General features: G+C 40.3%; 1 protein-coding gene across 9 annotated transcripts in view; it reads right to left on the bottom strand.

Moving 5' to 3' along the window:
- The window catches only part of ARHGAP5 (Rho GTPase activating protein 5), an 84,105-nt gene extending 66,920 nt beyond the window's left edge, over nt 1–17,185 (bottom strand). For 7 of the 9 annotated variants that reach the window (XM_073348975.1, XM_073348977.1, XM_073348978.1 and 4 more), the window contains exons 1-3: nt 16,795–17,185; nt 11,309–11,418; nt 3,349–7,247 (exon numbers count right to left, since the gene is read on the bottom strand). In XM_073348975.1, the coding sequence (XP_073205076.1) occupies nt 3,349–7,074 (3,726 nt within the window). In that variant the 5' untranslated portion in view covers nt 7,075–7,247; nt 11,309–11,418; nt 16,795–17,185. Of the gene's footprint in view, nt 1–155; nt 353–3,348; nt 7,248–11,308; nt 11,419–13,587; nt 13,660–16,794 lie in introns of those variants that run through there. The other 2 variants (XM_073348976.1, XM_073348984.2) reach the window with 2 other exon arrangements.
- Between the last annotated feature and the right edge of the window lie 2,742 nt (nt 17,186–19,927).

Genomic DNA, 19,927 nt, shown 5'->3' with positions numbered 1-19,927 from the left:
CATTTAAACTGAGTAGCCAGAAGTTTCTAAGAGCATTTTATATGGAATTTCTCAGTAACTATAGAATGGTAGGTGTTCATGGCACCAACAGAGAAAGAGAGGACACCAGTCCATGCATGTTTGTTTCTTTAACATTCATTTTCTTTACATACTTATTGCAATCAAGCCAGGAGTTTCAATAAAGTTTTATGAATATATGGGCCATAAATCTATCTGAAACATACCAGTACATTCCACAAAGTATTTCTTGCCTAATGATAACATAAAAATAATGAATTTTGTACCATATGTCATAGATGAAATCGTCACTAGCTGGGAAAGGTAGCCAACTGTCTTGTACCACCACCTACAGCTGAACAATTGAAACTGATTAACAAATTTAAGAAGCCTGTATATACACCCTTCTAACCGTGAATCTAAAACAGCAGTCCTTTCATGGTTGAAGGGGGAAAAGTTAAAAAGCCTCAAAACAAAAGTCAGTAACAGTTTTATATTGTTGGTACTAGGAGAAACTGGATGTTTGTCATATGTGCAACATATCTCTTCTATTCAGTGAGGAATAGATGTAGTATAAGAGTCTCATTCTGCAATTAAAAAATTCACAAAGTGCCAAAAGACTACATCTTTCTCCTGAGGACATTCTGCACCAAAAATTTAAAAATTCTGTGCACAATTTTAAAATTCTGCAAATTTTGTCAAAAAATGTGGAAGCGCCAGCATGGCATCGGGGAGCACAGGCCATTGGCTACATGGAGGTGGGAGATCACTGTGCAGCTCCCCCCGCCCCCCCCCGGGACACGGACTCAGCAGTGAGGCTGCACCCAACCCACACAGCGCAAGGACTGGGCCTGCCCCAGAAACATCCCAGGACCCTGTCCCTTCATGCCAGGTGCACCAGCTGTGGGCAGGCAGGCTCAGCAAGGCAGGATCCAAGTGTGGAGGAGCCTAGTGTGGGGGGATCCAGGTGTGGGCTGAGAGGGTTCTGTGTGGGGCTATCTGGGTGCAAACAACTCAGTGGGAGACCCAGGTGCGGGGGCACATCTAACTGCACAGGTGCTTGTTGGGGGGCGTTCTGGGTGCAATTGTAATGGGACTCTGCAGGGGGGGGGGGGCTAGGTGAAGGTGACTGGGGATCAGCAGGGGTCAGCGTGAGGGCAATAGAGCTCAGCACAGGGGCCTGGGTGTGGGGGACCTAGATGCTGGGAGGAGTGGAGCTCAGTGGGGTGGGGATCCAGGTGCATCTGGTTGGGGCTTGTTGGGGTGGGGATCCAGGTGCAAGTGGCTCATTGTGGTGGTCCAGGTGCAGGGGGAATGGGGCTCATCAGGGGGGTTCGGGAGATAAGGGACCTGTACAGGGATCCCTCCTCCTGCAGCTGAGGAGCCATGGGTGCAAGGAGTGGGGGAAGGAGGGATGCAGCAAAGGGAAGGGAGTCTGCAAAGATTCCTGCAGCTGGGGGAAGAAATCTGGAAGAGGCTGGGAGGTTGACCCAGCCCCAGATGCTGTGCAGGGGAAGGGGAAGTTCTGTCCTCCACACCCTAGCCAGGACTAGCAGCTGAGCCCAGCGCAGGGTAGGAACCACCAGCTGGATCTTCCCCAGTCCCGCCTCCTGCCTCATAGTGATTTACCTCTCTGCCGGCTGCCCTGGGCACCCAAAACATACAGCTGGGGAGGGTCGCATGACTGCTCTTGTGGCTTCCCTTGGACATTCTGATGGGGAAACAATTTTTCTGCAGGGAAGCAAAGAAATCTACAGGGGACAAATTCTGCGCACGCACACTGTTGCAGAATTCCCACAGGAATAATGACATCTAAAAAGTGTAGGAAAACAGAAAGGACTGCACCCTTCCAAACTGAACTTCCACTCTGCTAGAGAATCCTCCAACACTTAGTATGATCTTGCTGGAGCTATATATGCCAGCTTCAGAACAATTTTGTGCCAGTAACGCAGTACAGCAAAGGACATTTTCAACTCTACACAGCAAGACTGTTTGCACCCAAAGTAATAGGCACCCCTCAATTAGGTTTATTACAAAATTATTTAAAAGTTACTTAACTTAGTTAAAAAGCATAACTTCAAAGTGAGTATTTTTGTAACTACACAACTCTGTTGAAGATATTTCATGAATATGAAGGCTTTGTTTGTGCTAGTTTGGGAATCTCAAGAAATTGGCAGTGACTTCGTACTGAATCATGTATTTCAGAAATTAGTCCATTTATAAAATGTGGATTTTAATTTTACATGAAAAAAATTTGTAAATGCTATTCAAGAACAGCAAATATAACCTTAAATTAATGGGAAATTCTGCGATTCTGCAAAAGGCAACATCCATAAGATCTACCAATTATTTATATAGTGACCAAAATGACAATTAATTGACCAAATGTGTTTCTGATATCATACTAAGTGAAAACCAGGAGTACAATGACCAAAGCATTTCTGTGAGACTAAAGTGTGGCACAACTACCTTAGACACCCTAAGTTAAAAAAGTAGAGGTCATACAAGTACCACAAAGTTTTCATTCTGTTTATATAATTAGATATTTTAAACAAAGAAACTTAACCTACCAGAGAACAAAAATTAGAAAAGGGATCCTGAAAAATAGAAACCCTTCATGTAGTTGCACATGTGAAACAATCACACCATTGCTCTTACTAGTATTTTTTTTTAAACAAAGATGCAATATCTGCACACAGATCTATTTAGCCTTGTGTGCAGAGTAACTGTGCATGTTTCTGAACATTGCAAATAAATATTAAAAAATTTTAAGTGAAGTTCTATGTAGAATGTATCTAAAAATAGTATTGTAGAATTCTATGTTTAGAGTCCCAGTTTCCACGCAAAATGTATATAATTTACAAGTAAAAAATTTTTTTTCCTAAATGCTAACTCTGCAAACTCTACCAAGGATCCAAAATTCTAGCCGGCTTTATTCCCCCCTTTTCTTGCATTATCACTAAAAATAAAGGATCTGAGGACAAATGATGCCTTTTGGGACAATGTGCAACCCCACTGCCTTCCATGTGTTTGCAAAGGAGAACCTGTCTAGGACTTTGTAAACAACTGATGCATAAGGAGAAAAAACCCAGCTCATTCCCTCATATTAAACTGGCTGTTCAGTGCTAACAAGAGTAAAAACTTGCACAAAAGAAAGCAAATACAACTCTGAATACATACAAAGAGCAGATCTATTCATAAAGAAAGTGCCACTTTCTAATCACAGAAATGAATTTTAATGCTTTATAAGTTAGGACAGCCAAAGAACTGTTTAAAAAAAAAAAAAAGGGAGTCTTAGCTTCATGGAACTCATCTATACACCATTTAACAAAATGGATTGAGCTAACTTACCTTCTTATCTTCTTTTACTTTGTGAGTTTTCTTCTTCATTTTTTTGTCATCTAACTCTTGATCTGAAGTGATAGCGGGGTTATCGATTCCACCTTTCCAGGTTTCAACTGGAGACAGAAGTGGATCTTCTTCACTTCCACGATGTCTTCCTTTTCTTTTTGTTTTAGATGTGGTAAAAGCCTCATCATCACTTGCGTCTGAATGTGTTCTCCTGTAGTAAGATTTTGCTTTACTAAACAGTGTTTTGGATTTATATTTGTATTTTGATGGCCTTCTTTCCCCATGACTCTTTGATATTCTATCAGAAAATCCATTTTCTTCATCTCCTTGTGCATTTATAACAAATGAGTTTCGAATTTTAATAATACGATTCTGACTATCATCTGGAACTGCATAGATATCATCAGTAAAACCTCTGTGTTTAAAAACAGTGTCAATAGGTTCTGCATAATTATCGGATTGGTCTGAATCTTCTGGTGGTGCCAAAGGCACTCGAGAGGATTGTTTCCTTGGGTTTTTACCAATGCCAGCCTCAATTGTTTTTAGAAGGTTTGGATCCAGTTTTTTCACATTTGCCTTAGGTACAAGCGGCTTGGGTTTTATAGGAGGAGGTACTTTGTGGTTGCGTTCATGGTCATGACAGTTGAGTGGTGTGCTATGAACAGGATACTCATTTCCTTCCAAGTCTAATCGATATTTTGAACGATCGCTAGGTGTTGGGAGCAACTGCACATCATCTCCAATTGGGCTATAGGGGGGTGGTGCTTCCGTATCATCTTCTGAATCTGGGTAGTAATTATACGCAAGAGAATTTCCTCTGGGAGACTGCAGGAAAACATCTTCACTTGTATGTGTTGATTCTCTGGTGCTATCAGACATATAGGAATTTTCAATCATGTTTTTCTTCTCTAATACGTCACTGAAGAACAAGGTGAAAACCTCAGTCTGACGATGATACTGAGATAAAGAATATAAAGCTGTAAATTTAGCAGTAATCTCTGTTGCTATATGTTCTCCTTCAGTCATTAATTCCTTGATAGCTTCATTCTCAAAAAAATCTGCCTGGCTATCAGTTACAGCCACCAACTGGACAGGAATAGTGTCCTGTACTTCTGAAAGAAATGCCCGAAGCATTCCCATAGATGCCTTCCTTTTAGCAGAATAAACTAGTATATACCCATGAACTAGTTCATCTTTCCTTACACCAATTGAAGAATGGTATGATAATATGGTTATCTGTATCCGCCTCCTTTTTTCACCTATAATTTTATCAAGCATTAAAGAGTTATTCTGGCCAGCCTGAGCAGCACTACACGAGTGAGAGTCAAGGAAGGGTGAAAGAATAAGATCCACACTAAATGGATCTCCACACATGGCACACATCACAATTCTCAAGTCAGCTTCTGACAGATCTTTAATGGTGGGAACTGGGCTTACAACATCCAAATTGTGTTTAACTGCTTCCAGCACTCCCCTTAGAGCTTGCTTTATTTGAGCCTCATTAAATTTACGTGGATATGTACCAGCAGGCACATCTACAAAAGGACACTGCAACTTATTGGCTAATTGCTGACCTTGGTGTCTCAGAATAGGTAGGTTTTTGCTAATGCTGTCTCTCTGATTAGCCAATATTAACGTAAATGGAAGACTAGCCATATACTTGTCTCTCCTTATCTGAGATGCTTCAGCCCTTATTTTTCCAATGCATTCTCCAATAAAATTGAGGGATTCAATAGAGTTAAACACACAGAAAAATCCATGCGGTTTAAAGGCAGAGGTCCATAACTGACTTAAAAGGTAAGGTGACTTTGCATCAACTGGCCTAAGATCTAGTTCATATATTTTTCCATCTAAGGCATATTCATCATCAGTGGATTGTGTCCGAATCTCATTTGCCAACTCTTGCGCAAGACCATCTTTACCCAAAATGAAAAGATTAACTTTATCAATATTGGCTCTATCATGGTACAAATTTAAGCGACCATGGTCAAGCTGCAAAAGACTATTGGCAAGTAACTGCTCTACTTTAATGTCCATGCAATTTTGGCCACTGAGACAAGTTTCTTTTGTGGGATGATAAACAAATCCTATGTGTTTAAGAAGAAGGGATTCTCTATCAGGTGCAAGTTTCTGTAAAGCTTTGTATCTCGGCTCTTCACTCAGAACTGCATGAATTTCACTCATTTTATCTGAACTGGGTGTTGCATTAAGATCTAGGTCATAGAACAGTTCCGAATGTTCAAAAAGCATTTCCTGAAACTCCTCTTTGGCTTTTTCAACTATTTCCCTCTGATGCCTGCTATATACTTCTTTACTGTCTGCATCAGTGATATATTTGAATGCTTCATCCTCCATAACAAAGCACATAACTTCTTCCCATGGCTGCCCAGGTGAAATGAACTGTATTTTCTCAAGAGTTTTTTTGAACTTCTCCTTCATTTCAACCCTCCTCTTCTCAGATATAAGATGCTGTACATGGTTTTGATAGACTTTTTCAGCTTCTAATGTACTGAGAAGGTCAAATGGAATCCTCCTATCATTCACTTTGTCTATATGGTCAGTTTCATCCCAGGGTGTTTTTTCTAATACAATAAAACAAAGTTGGAAGTCTGGCCTTTTCTCCATTATCTTCAAGGCTTCTGACCAGTTCAGGTGTTCAATCTCATCAAGGTTTGACAGCAATGTGTTAAAAGCTCTTGGCAGTGTATTAATATATTCTTCTCTTCTTTTTCTTATATGTTCCTGTTTAAGCTGCTCTATGTGTTTTGAAAATGTATTTTTGGCCTTTTTTGTTCCTTCCAAATGTATGTACTCCTCGTAATCAGGATGATTTTTCAGTTTATTACTAACAGTTTTCCAAGTTGCATGATAGTCTCTCACAGTTTGCACAAGTTTTTCAAATTTATCTGTTGCAGTAACAACAAGTTGTCTCTGTGTCTTATAGGCATCCAGATACGGAATTATTTTAGGTTTGCCACGAGTTTTATCCATCATTTGTACCAGTGCAGTAAAACATGTCTCAACATTGATATTGAATCTTGCTGATGTTTCCACGACCACAAGGTTCTTTTTATTTGAAGCAAACGCCTGAACCTCTCTTAGATAATGATCCACACATTCATCACATTTAGTTGCTGCTATTATTATAGGTTTTTTAGATTTTGAGAGCTGGATATAGAGATTATTCACAAATTTAAGTTGATCATCGAATTTCCTATTGCATCCTTGGCTAACATCAATGCATAATAAAAAGCCATCTATGTTCAGTTTCCCTTCAGGCATTTGTTTTTGCTCAAAGTCTTGCTCCAAGCCTAGCTGATCTGTGCAAATGTACATTAATTTTTCTGCTGACTGCAATTTGGAGGCAGCTGCCCGTTTTATATATGGTTGTAAATTCGTACTCCGATGAGGCAAGAAAGTCTGATCATCAATGAACTCAGTCTGTTCAATTACATGAACTTTGCATTCTGTTCCGTCCTCACCGCTTTGTGTTACGTCACCCCAGAACAAAAAGTGATCATTATTAACAACTCGTCCTCCAAAGTCAATTGTGCTAAGCACAGAGGTATGCTCAGGATAATATTCATCTGCTTTCGAACGCACAAACCTATTGCACAAACATGACTTTCCAACTCCACAATTACCTTTGTCTTTTTCAGTTCCAGATAGTCCAACCACACTAATAGCATAGGATGGGGGACGAGGCTCTTTGTTTTTAGCCATCATAACTTTCTTCTCGTCCTTCTGCACTCATCAAGATAACTGAATGTGGTTTTCATTCTGAAAAAAACTCTTCAAATTAAAACTGTATATCCTCGTCTCCAGGATTAATTTCAGTTTTCCTTGTTTCCCCCATCACCATGAGAGCTTATATATTCAGGATTAGGTGAATCATCGTCCTATAAGAGAAAAAAGTCATTTTTTAAATGTTGACTATGGTTTCACTGAATATTTAAGATACAAAATCAATAAGCAAAAGTGAATCAATTTCAATTTTAATTTACAAATATCATATTACAAATGCCCTTTTCAAATTAGGAGGAAATTTTATAAATACTTTAAATAAAACATTTGTAGTTCAGACTGCACCCTTTTATATTATTTAAAGCACCAAAACTTAAACTTGCATCTGAAAAATTTTCAACTACTGTTGCTAAATTAACACTTTAAACTACTCTAAAAGATGAGAGAAAAATAAATTCTGTGGGGTATTTTTCAGGTTGTTGGCTCTGTGCATTTGGCAGCACTTTACACAATCAGTTCCATTGTTTCTTTTGTTTGTTTTGGTCTTTCACATACCACAAGGCAATGAAGTGAGCTGTAGCTCACGAAAGCTTATGCTCAAATAAATTGGTTAGTCTCTAAGGTGCCACAAGTACTCCTTTTCTTTTTGCGAATACAGACTAACACGGCTGCTACTCTGAAACCTAAAAGAGAAGAACACTGAATTCTCACCTAGATAAAAACAATACAAAATATACTCCCTATGGAACTGATGCTGTACAAACTTATGCATCTCTCTAAACAGGTGAGTAGTTCAACTGAAGTTAATGGGACTATTCATATGAACAAAGTTACACGGATGGGTTAGGGTCTTATGTTTGTAAAATCCAAGTCCTACTAAAAATAGGAGGAATCTGCATGATAGTCCTTGAATACTTATTTCAGTAAAGAAATGCTTAAAAACAGAGTATAAAAACAAAAGACTTGGTAGAGTAACTAAGGAGTACACACACATACCAAAAACTAATATTTGGTATTTTTTTTTTAAATGGACTAGATTTCATAGTTGACAGCAACCCATTTGAGCAGAACAAATCACTAACAAAGTGTAGAAGGAAACAAAATGTTATCATCCAGAATTGGGATTTACAAAATAACCTTAATACTGAAATACACACAATCTTTATTTTTTACTCGGTACCATTCACATTGCTTTCAAGAAAAATAAAGGTTTAGAATGTGTTGTAAACAACAACAACAAAATTTTAAACAAACACCAAATATAATGGAGTTACTCCAGGTTCACAATGGTATCTCTGAAACAATAATATGGCACAAAGACTATCACTAACTTTTAGCTTTCTTAACAGATCATCTATTTAATTTAGAAACTATGAAGTTATGGGGAGAGGGGAAAGAGTGGAGTACATTTCAATAGCTAGTCTATTCTAATTATGATCCCCTTTGACAGACTAATGGGAAAACAAGGAGTATCAGATGACACGGAAGACTTGGTAGGACTACTGCTAGATTAGAGTACCACCCATACATTTGTACAGATGTATGGGCTCATAAAACAAACATGCAATTGTGCATGTATAAGCAATCAAAACACAAAGAAAAATTTTTAGGTGGGCTATATAGACAAATTCCAATTTTGTATCTCAATTTTGTAATCAGACTTAAATTATAATTTAGTCTTTATTTTTATTATCCTAAGAAATCCATCAACTACAGTGGATATGAATGATATGATTCCAAGAAAGCTTCTTTAGGCCTTGTTTACACAGGATGTTAGTACACTGCAAACTAATGTGCTGCAGATTTGCACCGTGGCTTGCTGCACACTAATGTCTCATATAGACAAGCTCTTAGTTTTAACAAAAACAAAAAAAAGGTTGGCATAATACATTTCCAAAACCTGCCAAAGTTTAGGTCAAGACTTAAAACAGATAGGCAAATATTAAAATGTATCTGTATTTGAAATTCTAAATTAAGATGAGGCAAATAAGAATGTATTGTAAATAGACTAAACTGATGTCAAATATTCAAGAAATTATTTTTCATGGCTTTATCTTGTAAAGCCAATGTAACGCTTCAACACAGCTTTCCATTTGACATCTAGATTAGAAAGAACTAAAACTGAGCTTCAAACTGATCAGAAGCAAAATGCTTACATGTACCATCCGTTGTCATGATACTCACTCACTTAAAATTTAAACAGTTTTCACCTACAGTGTTATCTCAGCTATGCTGCTATTACTAAAATGGGTAATTTTAAAACCAAATACATTTCATTAAAAACAAGGAATTTAAACTCAGCTTGATTTCTACATCACAGTGAGTTTTTTGGTCACAAGAGGCAAAACTATTATGCATTTTATTATGTTTGATATTATTTGCCAACAGTCTCTGACAGAAACATGTTCAAAAAGAGTAAAACAATGTAAGATTTTGTAAGTTCCTTCTTCCTAGGTTTTTCTCTGTTCTTACAACCCGGAGAATGCAGGCCTAAAACAAAATGGCTCTCTCAGCAAAACTATTTAGCAAAAATAAATTGGAACACTGTTTATAGATAATACTAGGTTTATTTGTCTTTTAAAGTAAAACACATTATAGTGGCATCATTCACAAGATAAGAATTAGACACTGAGTCAACATTTTCATTATAAACTACTTTCTGTTCCCCACAGTCCAGTAAAAATTTGCTGTGGACTGAAGGTTGGAATATAAAGTCTTGGCCAAGGAGGTCTGATTCACTGGTTTATTTCAAAAGACATATCATTTGAAATCCAGTTAGTTGAAAAAAATAGTAAACAATAATTTCAGTTACTATATCTACAAATTTAAGGTTTCATTTTCACATTCTCCTTTTCGATTTTTAAAAGTTTTATTTCCCTTGTGACTGTGAGATGGCATAAACAGGACAAAATGAATGACAACACCAAAGACTGATACCAGCTGCAGACAGAATACTGTCAAATGAGAGGTAAACAAACATCATAGAAAAAAAATCTTCTAAGCTTTCAGTTATAACAAACTTGGAGTTACTCATAATTCTAGCATATAAATGTTTTCAGACATAATTGATTTTTATTTAATGTATCCCCTTTAATATATAAACTGCACACTAAGTCTTTCCTTCTCCTCTCCTTTTAAGGAATCTGTGTTCAGAACATAATACCAACTTTCCAGTTGTACAACTGAGAAGACAGTAAGGAAGTTATTCTAAAAGACTAAAGACCTAAGAACAAGAGGAATTAAGAGATATTTCAACTGGGAATAACAGAATGAAATTAAGGAAAGAAAAATAGGTTTTTTTTGCTGAGTAGCAGTGAAAAGTTCCTGACAGGTGTATTAGACTGATGAAGATCTTTCATGGAAAGTGGCAAAAGTTGCATCAGTTGGAGCGTTGGAGCATTAACAAGATGGACAAAGGAAAAAATTGTAAGGAGGGTTGGCATTAGTAGGAACATGAACTACGTGACCCAGCAGGTCTTTTTCCATCTCATTCATATACAGATATAGCTATAGATATATAGATAGATATCGAATTAGAAAATAACACAAATAGACAATGAAATGCCTTTTAAATAAATACATGAGAAAGTAATAAACCTGTTAAAGAAATAAGCTGACTATACATTATGAGTAGGCGTTTAACAGACCATTACTACTATATTGTTCCCTAAAGGGAAGCAAGATTTTCTTCTAAGTACACCAATATAACCCTACCTCTAAATGTTCCATGTTTACAAATTTTGTAAACTTACAAATGTGCATTTTCTATAAATTCATGGTAAGATATGAGTTTATAGTCTTATTCTATTCAACATAAAATAATTACACTGAAGTATCATTAAAGATCTGATTAAAACATGAATTTCTAGAAACTTTCCCTAGGGTTTTTGATTGCTGGGAGTTCAGACCTTTGTTTTGTTTCATTTCTAAAATCCCCTACCTTCCAAAATTTTGGGGTTACTAAAGGATCACAGAGTTTCTATTTTTGGGTCCCTAAAAGAAGGGCTTTGTGAATTAAAGCATACTGAGGAAATGCATGACATCATTGCAAAAAGAGTTGCTTTGAATTGTCTATGTCTTGCCATGGGACTGAACGGGTTTTTTAATTTCAGAATGTAGTTATAAAAAAAAAAACCCATAACATATGTTGTGATCAGTATCTATTCACTTCTACTAATTTTTCAGAAGATCATGAAGATCAAAAGCCTAAACTTACCCTGATAGAAGCAAGGTACCAAGCAAGAAGATTGTTAACTTCCAGAGATTTCCCTGCAGCGATGTCACACATTTAAACTATCTCCTTCAATTAGTCCTTCCTTGAGGGATCTGAAAATGAACATATGATCCATTAATACTTTCAAAGTTATAAAGACATAAGAAAACCAGCATTGGGATAAGGTACAAAACTTTATTTTATTCATCAGAAAGATTTACTTTAGTTTAAATCTATAAATACATGAATTACATTTGTTTCCGCATATATGTACCTTAAAAATACTTACAAGAAATATATTTTTAAAATACAGTTATATATTACATTACAAGCTACTAGGTATGTTTGTCATTAGGAAGTGACAGTGGGTTATAACAATTGGAGCAGAAAAATAAAAGCATCGCTATGGCTCAAGATGAAAAACCCTCAGCTTTTGGATACAAGTTTTTTTTATTTTAATCCTCCCCAAAAATTGAATTTATACCAAGGGATGCTGCAATAAAGTAATAAGAGAGGAAAAGGTGTTACACTTCTACTATGCTGTCCTTTGAAAAAAGAACATGAACAAAGGTTCATTTTTTCCTGTCTCTGGTGGTGGTTCAGTTCTTAATTAGACTGGTTTTATTTTATTTTATTTGGGGGGGGGGGGGGGGTATACAATGAAACCTTGAGTCCTGGGAAACATTCACTAGGTTTTAGTGTTCAAGGCTGGCTATGAACTATATTGATGATGCATATACCAGAGCCATTGAACCACCAGTATTCATTTCCTTACTTTCAGACATCTCAGAATGTTCCAGGACGTTAGTTACCAAGAGTTACCCTTAGGTGTTACTTATGACAGCCTTTGTAAAGTGAGTTGATAGTCTCAGTCCATTGCCTAGTGGACAAGGGTGCACACACACCTCACTTCAACATTCATGCACATTAAACAAAGCTGTTTAGGAATGCTTGCACTACCTCTGACCATATTTAAACTTAAGTATTCAAGACTGCCAATTGGGCACCTTTCATAAGCATTAAAAAATGTAGTAAGAGTGACTATAACCAAACTGAATTATTCATTAAAAAAATTGAAAATGTGTAAATAACTTCAATAAATTATTTTAAAACGGTTAAAAACCCAGAAACACTGAACCAAGGAAGAAAACATTCAGGCTACATTTCAGGAAATAAGTGCAACACAGGAATAACTAACAAGAATAAATACAGAAACAAACTACCAAGAGAGGTGGCTTGAGCACTAACATTGCAGGTATTTCAAGATCAGAGAAGATATTAGGTTGAATGGAACAGTAAGTAGTAAAGCGAAATAGATAGCGGATGAGACTGGATGATCCAAATTTTTATTTGTTTCTGTTTTCTTTATTATATGAATTCTAAATATATCACATTACATTTTTAAAGAGCAATACAACCTAATTAATCCTATAAAGAAACTGCTATCCTCATTTTACAAACTGGGACGGACAGAAAAATTAAGTGCTTTGCCCAAAGTGGAACCCCCCCCCCCCCCCCAAAGGCAAAACTTGGCTTAAAAAACAGGTGTTTCAAGTTCTCAGTCCCTTTCTCAATCCACTAGATTTTCCATTTCATCTCTGACTGACTAATACTATATTCAGTTTGAAAATCCCTAATTCTCTTAAGATTTAACATAACCTACAAATTATTTCCACTTTTAAAAACAAAACACCCCACAGAGCTCTCAGGATGGGATCTTATATTCCAATTGTTCTAAGAGTAACTATATTTTGACTACTTGTGGCACCTTAGAGACTAACCAATTTATCTGAGCATAAGCTTTCGTGAGCTACAGCTCACTTCATCGGATGCATACTGTGGAAAGTGTAGAAGATCTTTTATACACACAAAGCATATAAAAGATCTTCTACACTTTCCACAGTATGCATCCGATGAAGTGAGCTGTAGCTCACGAAAGCTTATGCTCAGATAAATTGGTTAGTCTCTAAGGTGCCACAAGTAGGCCTTTTCTTTTTGCGAATACAGACTAACACGGCTATTACTCTGAAACCTATATTTTGACTGTTAGCAATTTCACCAAAATTGTGCTCACCAAATAAATTTACCATTTGCTATTTTTAAATTTCTTTCTAAAATCCTAGGAAGCATTTTTATGACTATTACATTACTGTATTCATATAAAAAGTTAACTACAAGTGGATGTTACATTCAGGAACCACCACAACATGTGTTGTCTTGAAATCTCAAACAACTGTTTTATGAAGACACACATGTTGGCAAACAGTAATGGTTCAAATTACCATCATTATGGAAGTCTGAACTTTTTTTCTCTAAATTAGGCTATTGGTCTTCTACAGAAGATTTTCAAATATCTGAAAGACAACTGTTAAATTTAGATACAATACCATTATTTAAACAGAAGCAAAAAGTAAAACAGTAACACAAAATTAGACTAGGCCTGATCTTGTAGTCATTATGCAGGAGCAACTCCCATTGAAGATATTCATGCTGTTCAACAAAAGTTTCTCAGTGCAAAGACTGCAGGATCAGGCTCTCCATTTACAGATAACATTATAGTTACTCAAAGACCACAAAAGCGTTGCTGGAAGGAAGATTACCAAAGGGAATTATGGGGAATTCACAACAGAACCTGCAAGATAATGGGATAAAGGAAGTGATGAAGAGGGAAAAAAAAAGAAAAAAGTCATAATTAGAGGAAGAAACTGTGAAACTGAACTAAAACCAGTTTGGCATGTGGAAGAAAAGAGAATAAATCCAGTCACTAAAAGGACAGAGAAAATAGTGGAGCAGAACTCAGCAACCCATATTTATTGTACCACGTAAATCACGTGTCCTTTTTGTTTAAGGAGGAATTGTGATGGATGGCCTAGGCCCCAGTAACTAAAAGTCAGGAGATCTGGGTTCTATTTCTAGTTCTGCCACTGACTTTTATGACCTTGGGCAAATCAAACATCTTTGTCCCAGTTTCCCTCGCTGTAAAATGAAAATAATGCTTACTCACATTTGTAAAGTGTTTAGAGATCTATGCATAAAAAGCACTCTCCAAGTACCAAATATTATTAACTATTATAAAGAGAAACTTAAGGCCAAATTTTACCTTTGAAAACATTTTGCAGTGCCTGGGATTTCTAAAAGTGTATCGTCAGTAACAAATGTTATCTTCCAGTGCTAAAATAATTGCTCACTATAGTAGTAGTATAAAATTATTGTAGATTTACTCAACATTTTCTCTAGTAACTGCCCATTTACAGTAGAACATCTCTATGCACACCTCTATGTGACTAAATTTTGAAGTCATGAATTACTCATTCATTCCAGACATCCACTTAGACAAACTTTTATTCCTTCAATAAAGGTAAATTCACATTTAGAATCAACTCTGGAAGCTGCTTTCTAGAAAATTTAAAGAATATCCCACATATTAGTCTATTAAAAATAATAAATGTTTCAAATTACATGTAAGGCATCCTCCAGGAGTGCCACTATATTTACCTTTAGTTAAGGAAGTACTTTTTGGTGGTCTGATAAGATTGCCAGCATCCTTTAATACCTTCATTAAAAGGAATGGAATTATTTTTAGTAGCATTATTCTTTAATGAAGATGCTCAGAAAACCCAAATATATTAATATGTTTATGTAAACTTCATAGAGAAATTTTCCTTGAAAGTAAAGACCTATGGGACAAAAAAAATTTAGCTTTAACCTCAAAAAACAAATTCTGTTTGTTTATACCTGTGCTAACAATAGGATTTTAAGACCATTTGTTCTGAGCATAAAATATTTAATTGGATTAATTATGTTACCAATGCCACACCTTAGAAAAAATAAAGCCTAACACTACCAAAAGAAGAAACTTGGCTGTAAGTTCTTCATTTTATTGCGTTGTTCACAATTGCACTATTAAACCTATTTACATTCCAATCAAGCTTATAAAAGGTGTTTTAATAATTTGCATATTCAGTGTTTAGAATGTTATTTTCCCAAATTAAAAGCAACAAGCTAGTGATAACGTAACAAACTCTTAAAGTAGTGTTCTGACACTATATGATGTACTATATCACCACTAAAAATATCACCACTATATTAACTGCACACTCACTATGTTATAGTAAAATTACTGTATTTAAGTTGTAGCATATTACCATAAACAAAACCAATAGTTGCAGGAAAAGAATATAAGCGCCCATGTCAAAAATGTACCTGGATGCTCATTTATAAACCAACAAGTTTTAAATATGCACTGTTAATTCTTTTTTTTTTTTTAAAAGCATAATTCTGGGATTATGGTAACTGTTGTCACAGCTGAAAACAGCTTTCATACCACAGAACCTTATAAGGTAGGACTCCGTGACATCAACACAATAAAAAAATACCACCTATTAACTCCGCATTCATTTATGACATGGGTATTCCAGTATCAGTGCTGTAATTCATTTCAATAGTAGTGAAAGCCTTCCAAAGACACACAGTTAAAATGGACGTTCGATTGATCAGCAAATGCAGTGATCCATTTCAGTTTTATTCTGCAGTGCACACTTTTAAAAAAATTCTGTCAATCTCTACTACCTAAGCAAAAAAAAATAAATTATCTGTGTGAATCTCAACTTAAGAACACACACACACACCTCTATGACTATTTTGTTTTGGACTTAAAATGTTTGACTCCCACTTATTAGGTAAATCCTTAGCACTGAGTATACCGAAAGCCTCATACCCAGAGGGGGCAAAAAAGGGGGGTAGCTTCCCATTTTCTCTGTTATTGATCCTAAATTTTTTTTTTAACAGATCCAGTGTTTTACCCTCCCTATATCATGCATCTGCAGCACCGTACTGTTATTTCTATATGTATCTCTGGAGCTTTCCTTGGGTGGAGAAAGTCTAAAGGTTACACCGGTGGAACGGATATAAATGCTGTAAATTGCAACATCTTATCCTGGATCCCCTATTTCAAAGGCTTAAAACCCACCTGGTGGAAAAATAGAAACGCACACACATCATTAAGGGAGCGAAGTTTGCTGAGATTTAATTTCAAGGAATTTTTGAGGCGTGAGAGAAGGGGGCGAGGGTGGGAGAACTGAGAACAGTTGAAATCCATTAGAGAAGGGGAAAAAAGAGAAAGGAAGAATTAGGAGGAGGAGGAAGGAAGGCGAGAGGACGAGGAAAGCTCCCCCCACAACCGTGACCAGCTGGCAGCCTCGTACGGCAGGCTCAGACCCTCCCATTGCTCAGGCCTTGCCCTTCACCTGTCTGGGACCAGGCAAGCTCACTCCTCTCCCGCCCTCCCCCGCGCGTAGGTGGCGGGCGGCGCTGGGGCAGCCGGCTCCCGGTTCCGCCGCTCCCAGCGGGCAGCCGTCCCGGCTCTCCGAACTGGTTACACCCAGCGGCGGCGCCAGCTGCCCCTTCTCCGCCGGCCGGCCGGCCCCGGCCCCCGCAGCCCGGGGTGGGGAGCCGGGTGAGATCCCAGGGGGACGGATTCTTTCCCCTACCTCGCGCGGTCGGGATCCGGCTCCTCCGCGGCGGCGGGGGTTGCAGCATTCCCGGGACGCGCTCTCCTCGCCAGCGGCTTCTCCTCCCCGCCGGGCTTCCTGGACTCGCCGGCCCTCAGCCGCCGCGGCCCCGTCCCACCTCCCTGGCGCTCTCGGCTCAGTAATGGCGGCCGCTGAGCCTCCCCGGCTCTCGCTTCGCTGACGGAGTCTCTCTCTCTCTCTCTCTCTCTCCCCCTAACTTTACCTCAGCAGCTTCCCTCCCGCTCCCGCCGCCGCGCGCTCCCGACGCCCGGCTGCGCGTGCGCGGGAAGAAGCTCTGCTGCTCCCGCGAATTTCCTGGGAAGCTGGGCGGACGCGCGCCTTCCCGCACTCCCAGTGCGCGCATCCGTACGGGCGCGAGCTGCCGCGGCTGATTTACTCCCTCTTGGCTAAATGGCTAGTCCAAGGAACTGGCAGAGGTTGAGCCTCCGGTTCTAATCCCACCTCAAACCCTAATTAAGGGCTACGTGTGCGGCCCTGGACACCAGACCCTTAAGCCCAACTTTTTGAAAGTAGCTGTCCAAAACATTGAGCAGATGAAGATGGTCTTTTACAAGAGGGGGAATACAACCTTTGCCCACACCCCCCATCCTCCCCTCTATAAAAATAGGGTAGTGACACTTGCCTACCTAGTAACATAGTTCGGGAAATTTAATTCACACAGGGAAAAAAAGCGAGAATTAAAAGCGTGAGGGCACAACAATCAGTATTAAAGCCTATGAAATTTCCTTAACGCTTCCCCTTCTGAGACTGTTTTCAAGTGCTTATAACTTTGCCAGACTATAACTGTTTGGACTGAGAATTCCAGCCAACACCTGCTGCTCCTCAAAGTCATCTAAGGAGTCAGTGGAGCCCCAAAGAACTCTGCCCAGAGAGTGATCTACAGCTGTGGGTCCTTTCCCGTCCTTGTCCGAACTTTCTCCTCTCTACCCCCTTCTCCACTTTCCTTCTCCTGCTGTGACGGATGGCTGTCTTAGCCAGCATCAGGAGCAAGCTGACAAGGAAATCTTGCAACTTTCTGAGGCTACAGCTTGGGGGTGAGTGAATCAGGAGGTGCAGGGAGAAGTGTAGCTAGAACCTCAGTAGGAGGTTCTGAAGGAAGGGCTGCAACCTGATGCATTCTGTGTAGATGTGCACCAGGTACACAAAAAGGACAGTTGTTAGGGGAGTTTGTGTTTGTGAACCACACCAGCTACACAGCTGGGCTCAGGGTTCTATGAAGGAACCGCCAACCATAGGCAGCGTAGAGGGGATGTTGGGGCATGCAAGGTCAAGTATACCTCCCCCAGATTTGTGCTTGGCCTGCCAGGGGGAAGGAAAAGGGCTCTGTCCTTGTCTCGCTGCACCTGCCCCCTGGCACACTCAGGCCCTGTCACTGCCAAGCAGGCTTGGTTGGGGACCAGCCACTTCTCACGACCGCTGCTCCTGGTTGCTGCTCTGCGAGAGCCAGGGTACAGAGGCACATTTCCGGATCCCTCAGCCCCTGTCCCCAGCAGCCGTGCCTGGGCAGTGGGCAACCCACTGCCTCTGCAGTTTGGCTCGTACAGGCAACCATTGCGCTTCATAGAGCGGTGACCCAGAGCAGCCAGCTTTAGCTGACTCCTTCGAGAAGCGGCTCCTTCCTGGGCCCGGCTGCCAGGGAGAATGCTCAAATGTGCCAGGGGGCAGTGGGAGGAGGACAGAGCCCCCTTCTCCCCTACAGCTAATTCTGGTGGGGCAGCGAAAGCATGGGGGTCTAGACTGGGAGCAGAGCAGGGAGATCATTGGACAGAGGAGATATGTGGGGTGGTCACATGTCCTTCCCTTTAGATTGTGCCCCCCCCCAACATAAGGAGGCACAAGTTGTCTATGCCATTGACTAATATCCCTGGCAAGCTGTGGGACCAGAATGGAGTGCAGACTGGCCCTCTGGGGCTCCTCGCCCTCCTTCAGTGGCAACAAGTCCCACCTCTTGGTGTCAGGGCAGGACACAAGGGCAAGGAAGTGGATGGTGTGAAGCACAAGTAATACAGATGTTTTTCCTGGGCCCAGTTCAGAGGCAAACCAGCTGAATATTGTGCATTCGGCTCTGGTTGCATGTTTGGGTCAGCCAGGGAGGCTCACAGGACAGGGACCCATTGATGAGTTCCAGAGGGCCAGGGTGGACAGCCTCATGCAGTGGTTAAGAACCATAGGTCCTCTCAGACCCTCCTATTATAGTCCAGGAGGTCTCAGACTGGTGGTACCAGCCAGGACCAACCTCCAGTGCACCAAGGGAGATTCTACCACCTGCACACACAGATGAGGGTTATGTAGCAGGGGTTCTGAGAGGAGATCCTCCCACTAGGTGGCTGCCACTTTCTTGGTTGCAGAGACTAGCTTCCAGGTCCTGGTGGAAGACTGGCAGCTCAGAGGGGACACACTGGTCATACTGGAGTCTTCAGAGGTGGTGGAGGAAAGTATGCACCAGCGTGCTCCACCCTAGACTACCTGCACTGTAAAGGAGACTCTACAGGACATGGAAATGGAAGGCAGGGACCTGGCTGCAGTTGTAGACCAAGCCCTGCCTTCCCTACACCAGGGGGAGACTCAGCACATCCACAAAGACCGAGTGCAGCCTTGGCCAGAAAAACTCCAGGATTATCTTCTGGGGACCATCCAGGGTTCCCAGCGGCAGGCTCAGTGTGGTAAATTAGTTCCAGAGCATCTGATTGAGCACCAGTACCCTCCCGCAAAAGGGAAAGGTACCGGAACAGCCCTGTCCATCTCTGCAACCAGTGACCAACCTGGTCTTGTTATTGACCCAATTCTCCAGGGCCGTGATGAGCTGCCACAATCTTAACAACCAGTTCCCTCCTCACCCCCCAAGGGGGTCGTGGCCCACCCTTGCCCCCCGGGACTCCTGCCCCATCCACCCCTGTCCCCAGAACCCGGCAGGAGGGTCTCATGGGCCACCGCAGTGGGTGCCCACCATGCCCTGCCCCTAAGAGCCAGAGGGACCTGCCGGGGGATGAGGTAGGGAGGTGGGTGCTTACCTGGGGCGGCTCCCAGGAAGCATCCGGCAGGTCCCTCTGGCTCCTGGAGGCGGGATAGCGTAGCTAGGGGGGGAGCAGGG

The sequence above is a fragment of the Lepidochelys kempii genome, chromosome 6, assembly GCF_965140285.1.
Source record: "Lepidochelys kempii isolate rLepKem1 chromosome 6, rLepKem1.hap1, whole genome shotgun sequence".
NCBI lineage: Eukaryota > Metazoa > Chordata > Testudines > Cheloniidae > Lepidochelys > Lepidochelys kempii.
Note: the sequence above shows the minus strand (reverse complement) of the source record. Positions and strands in the feature narration are given on the sequence as shown.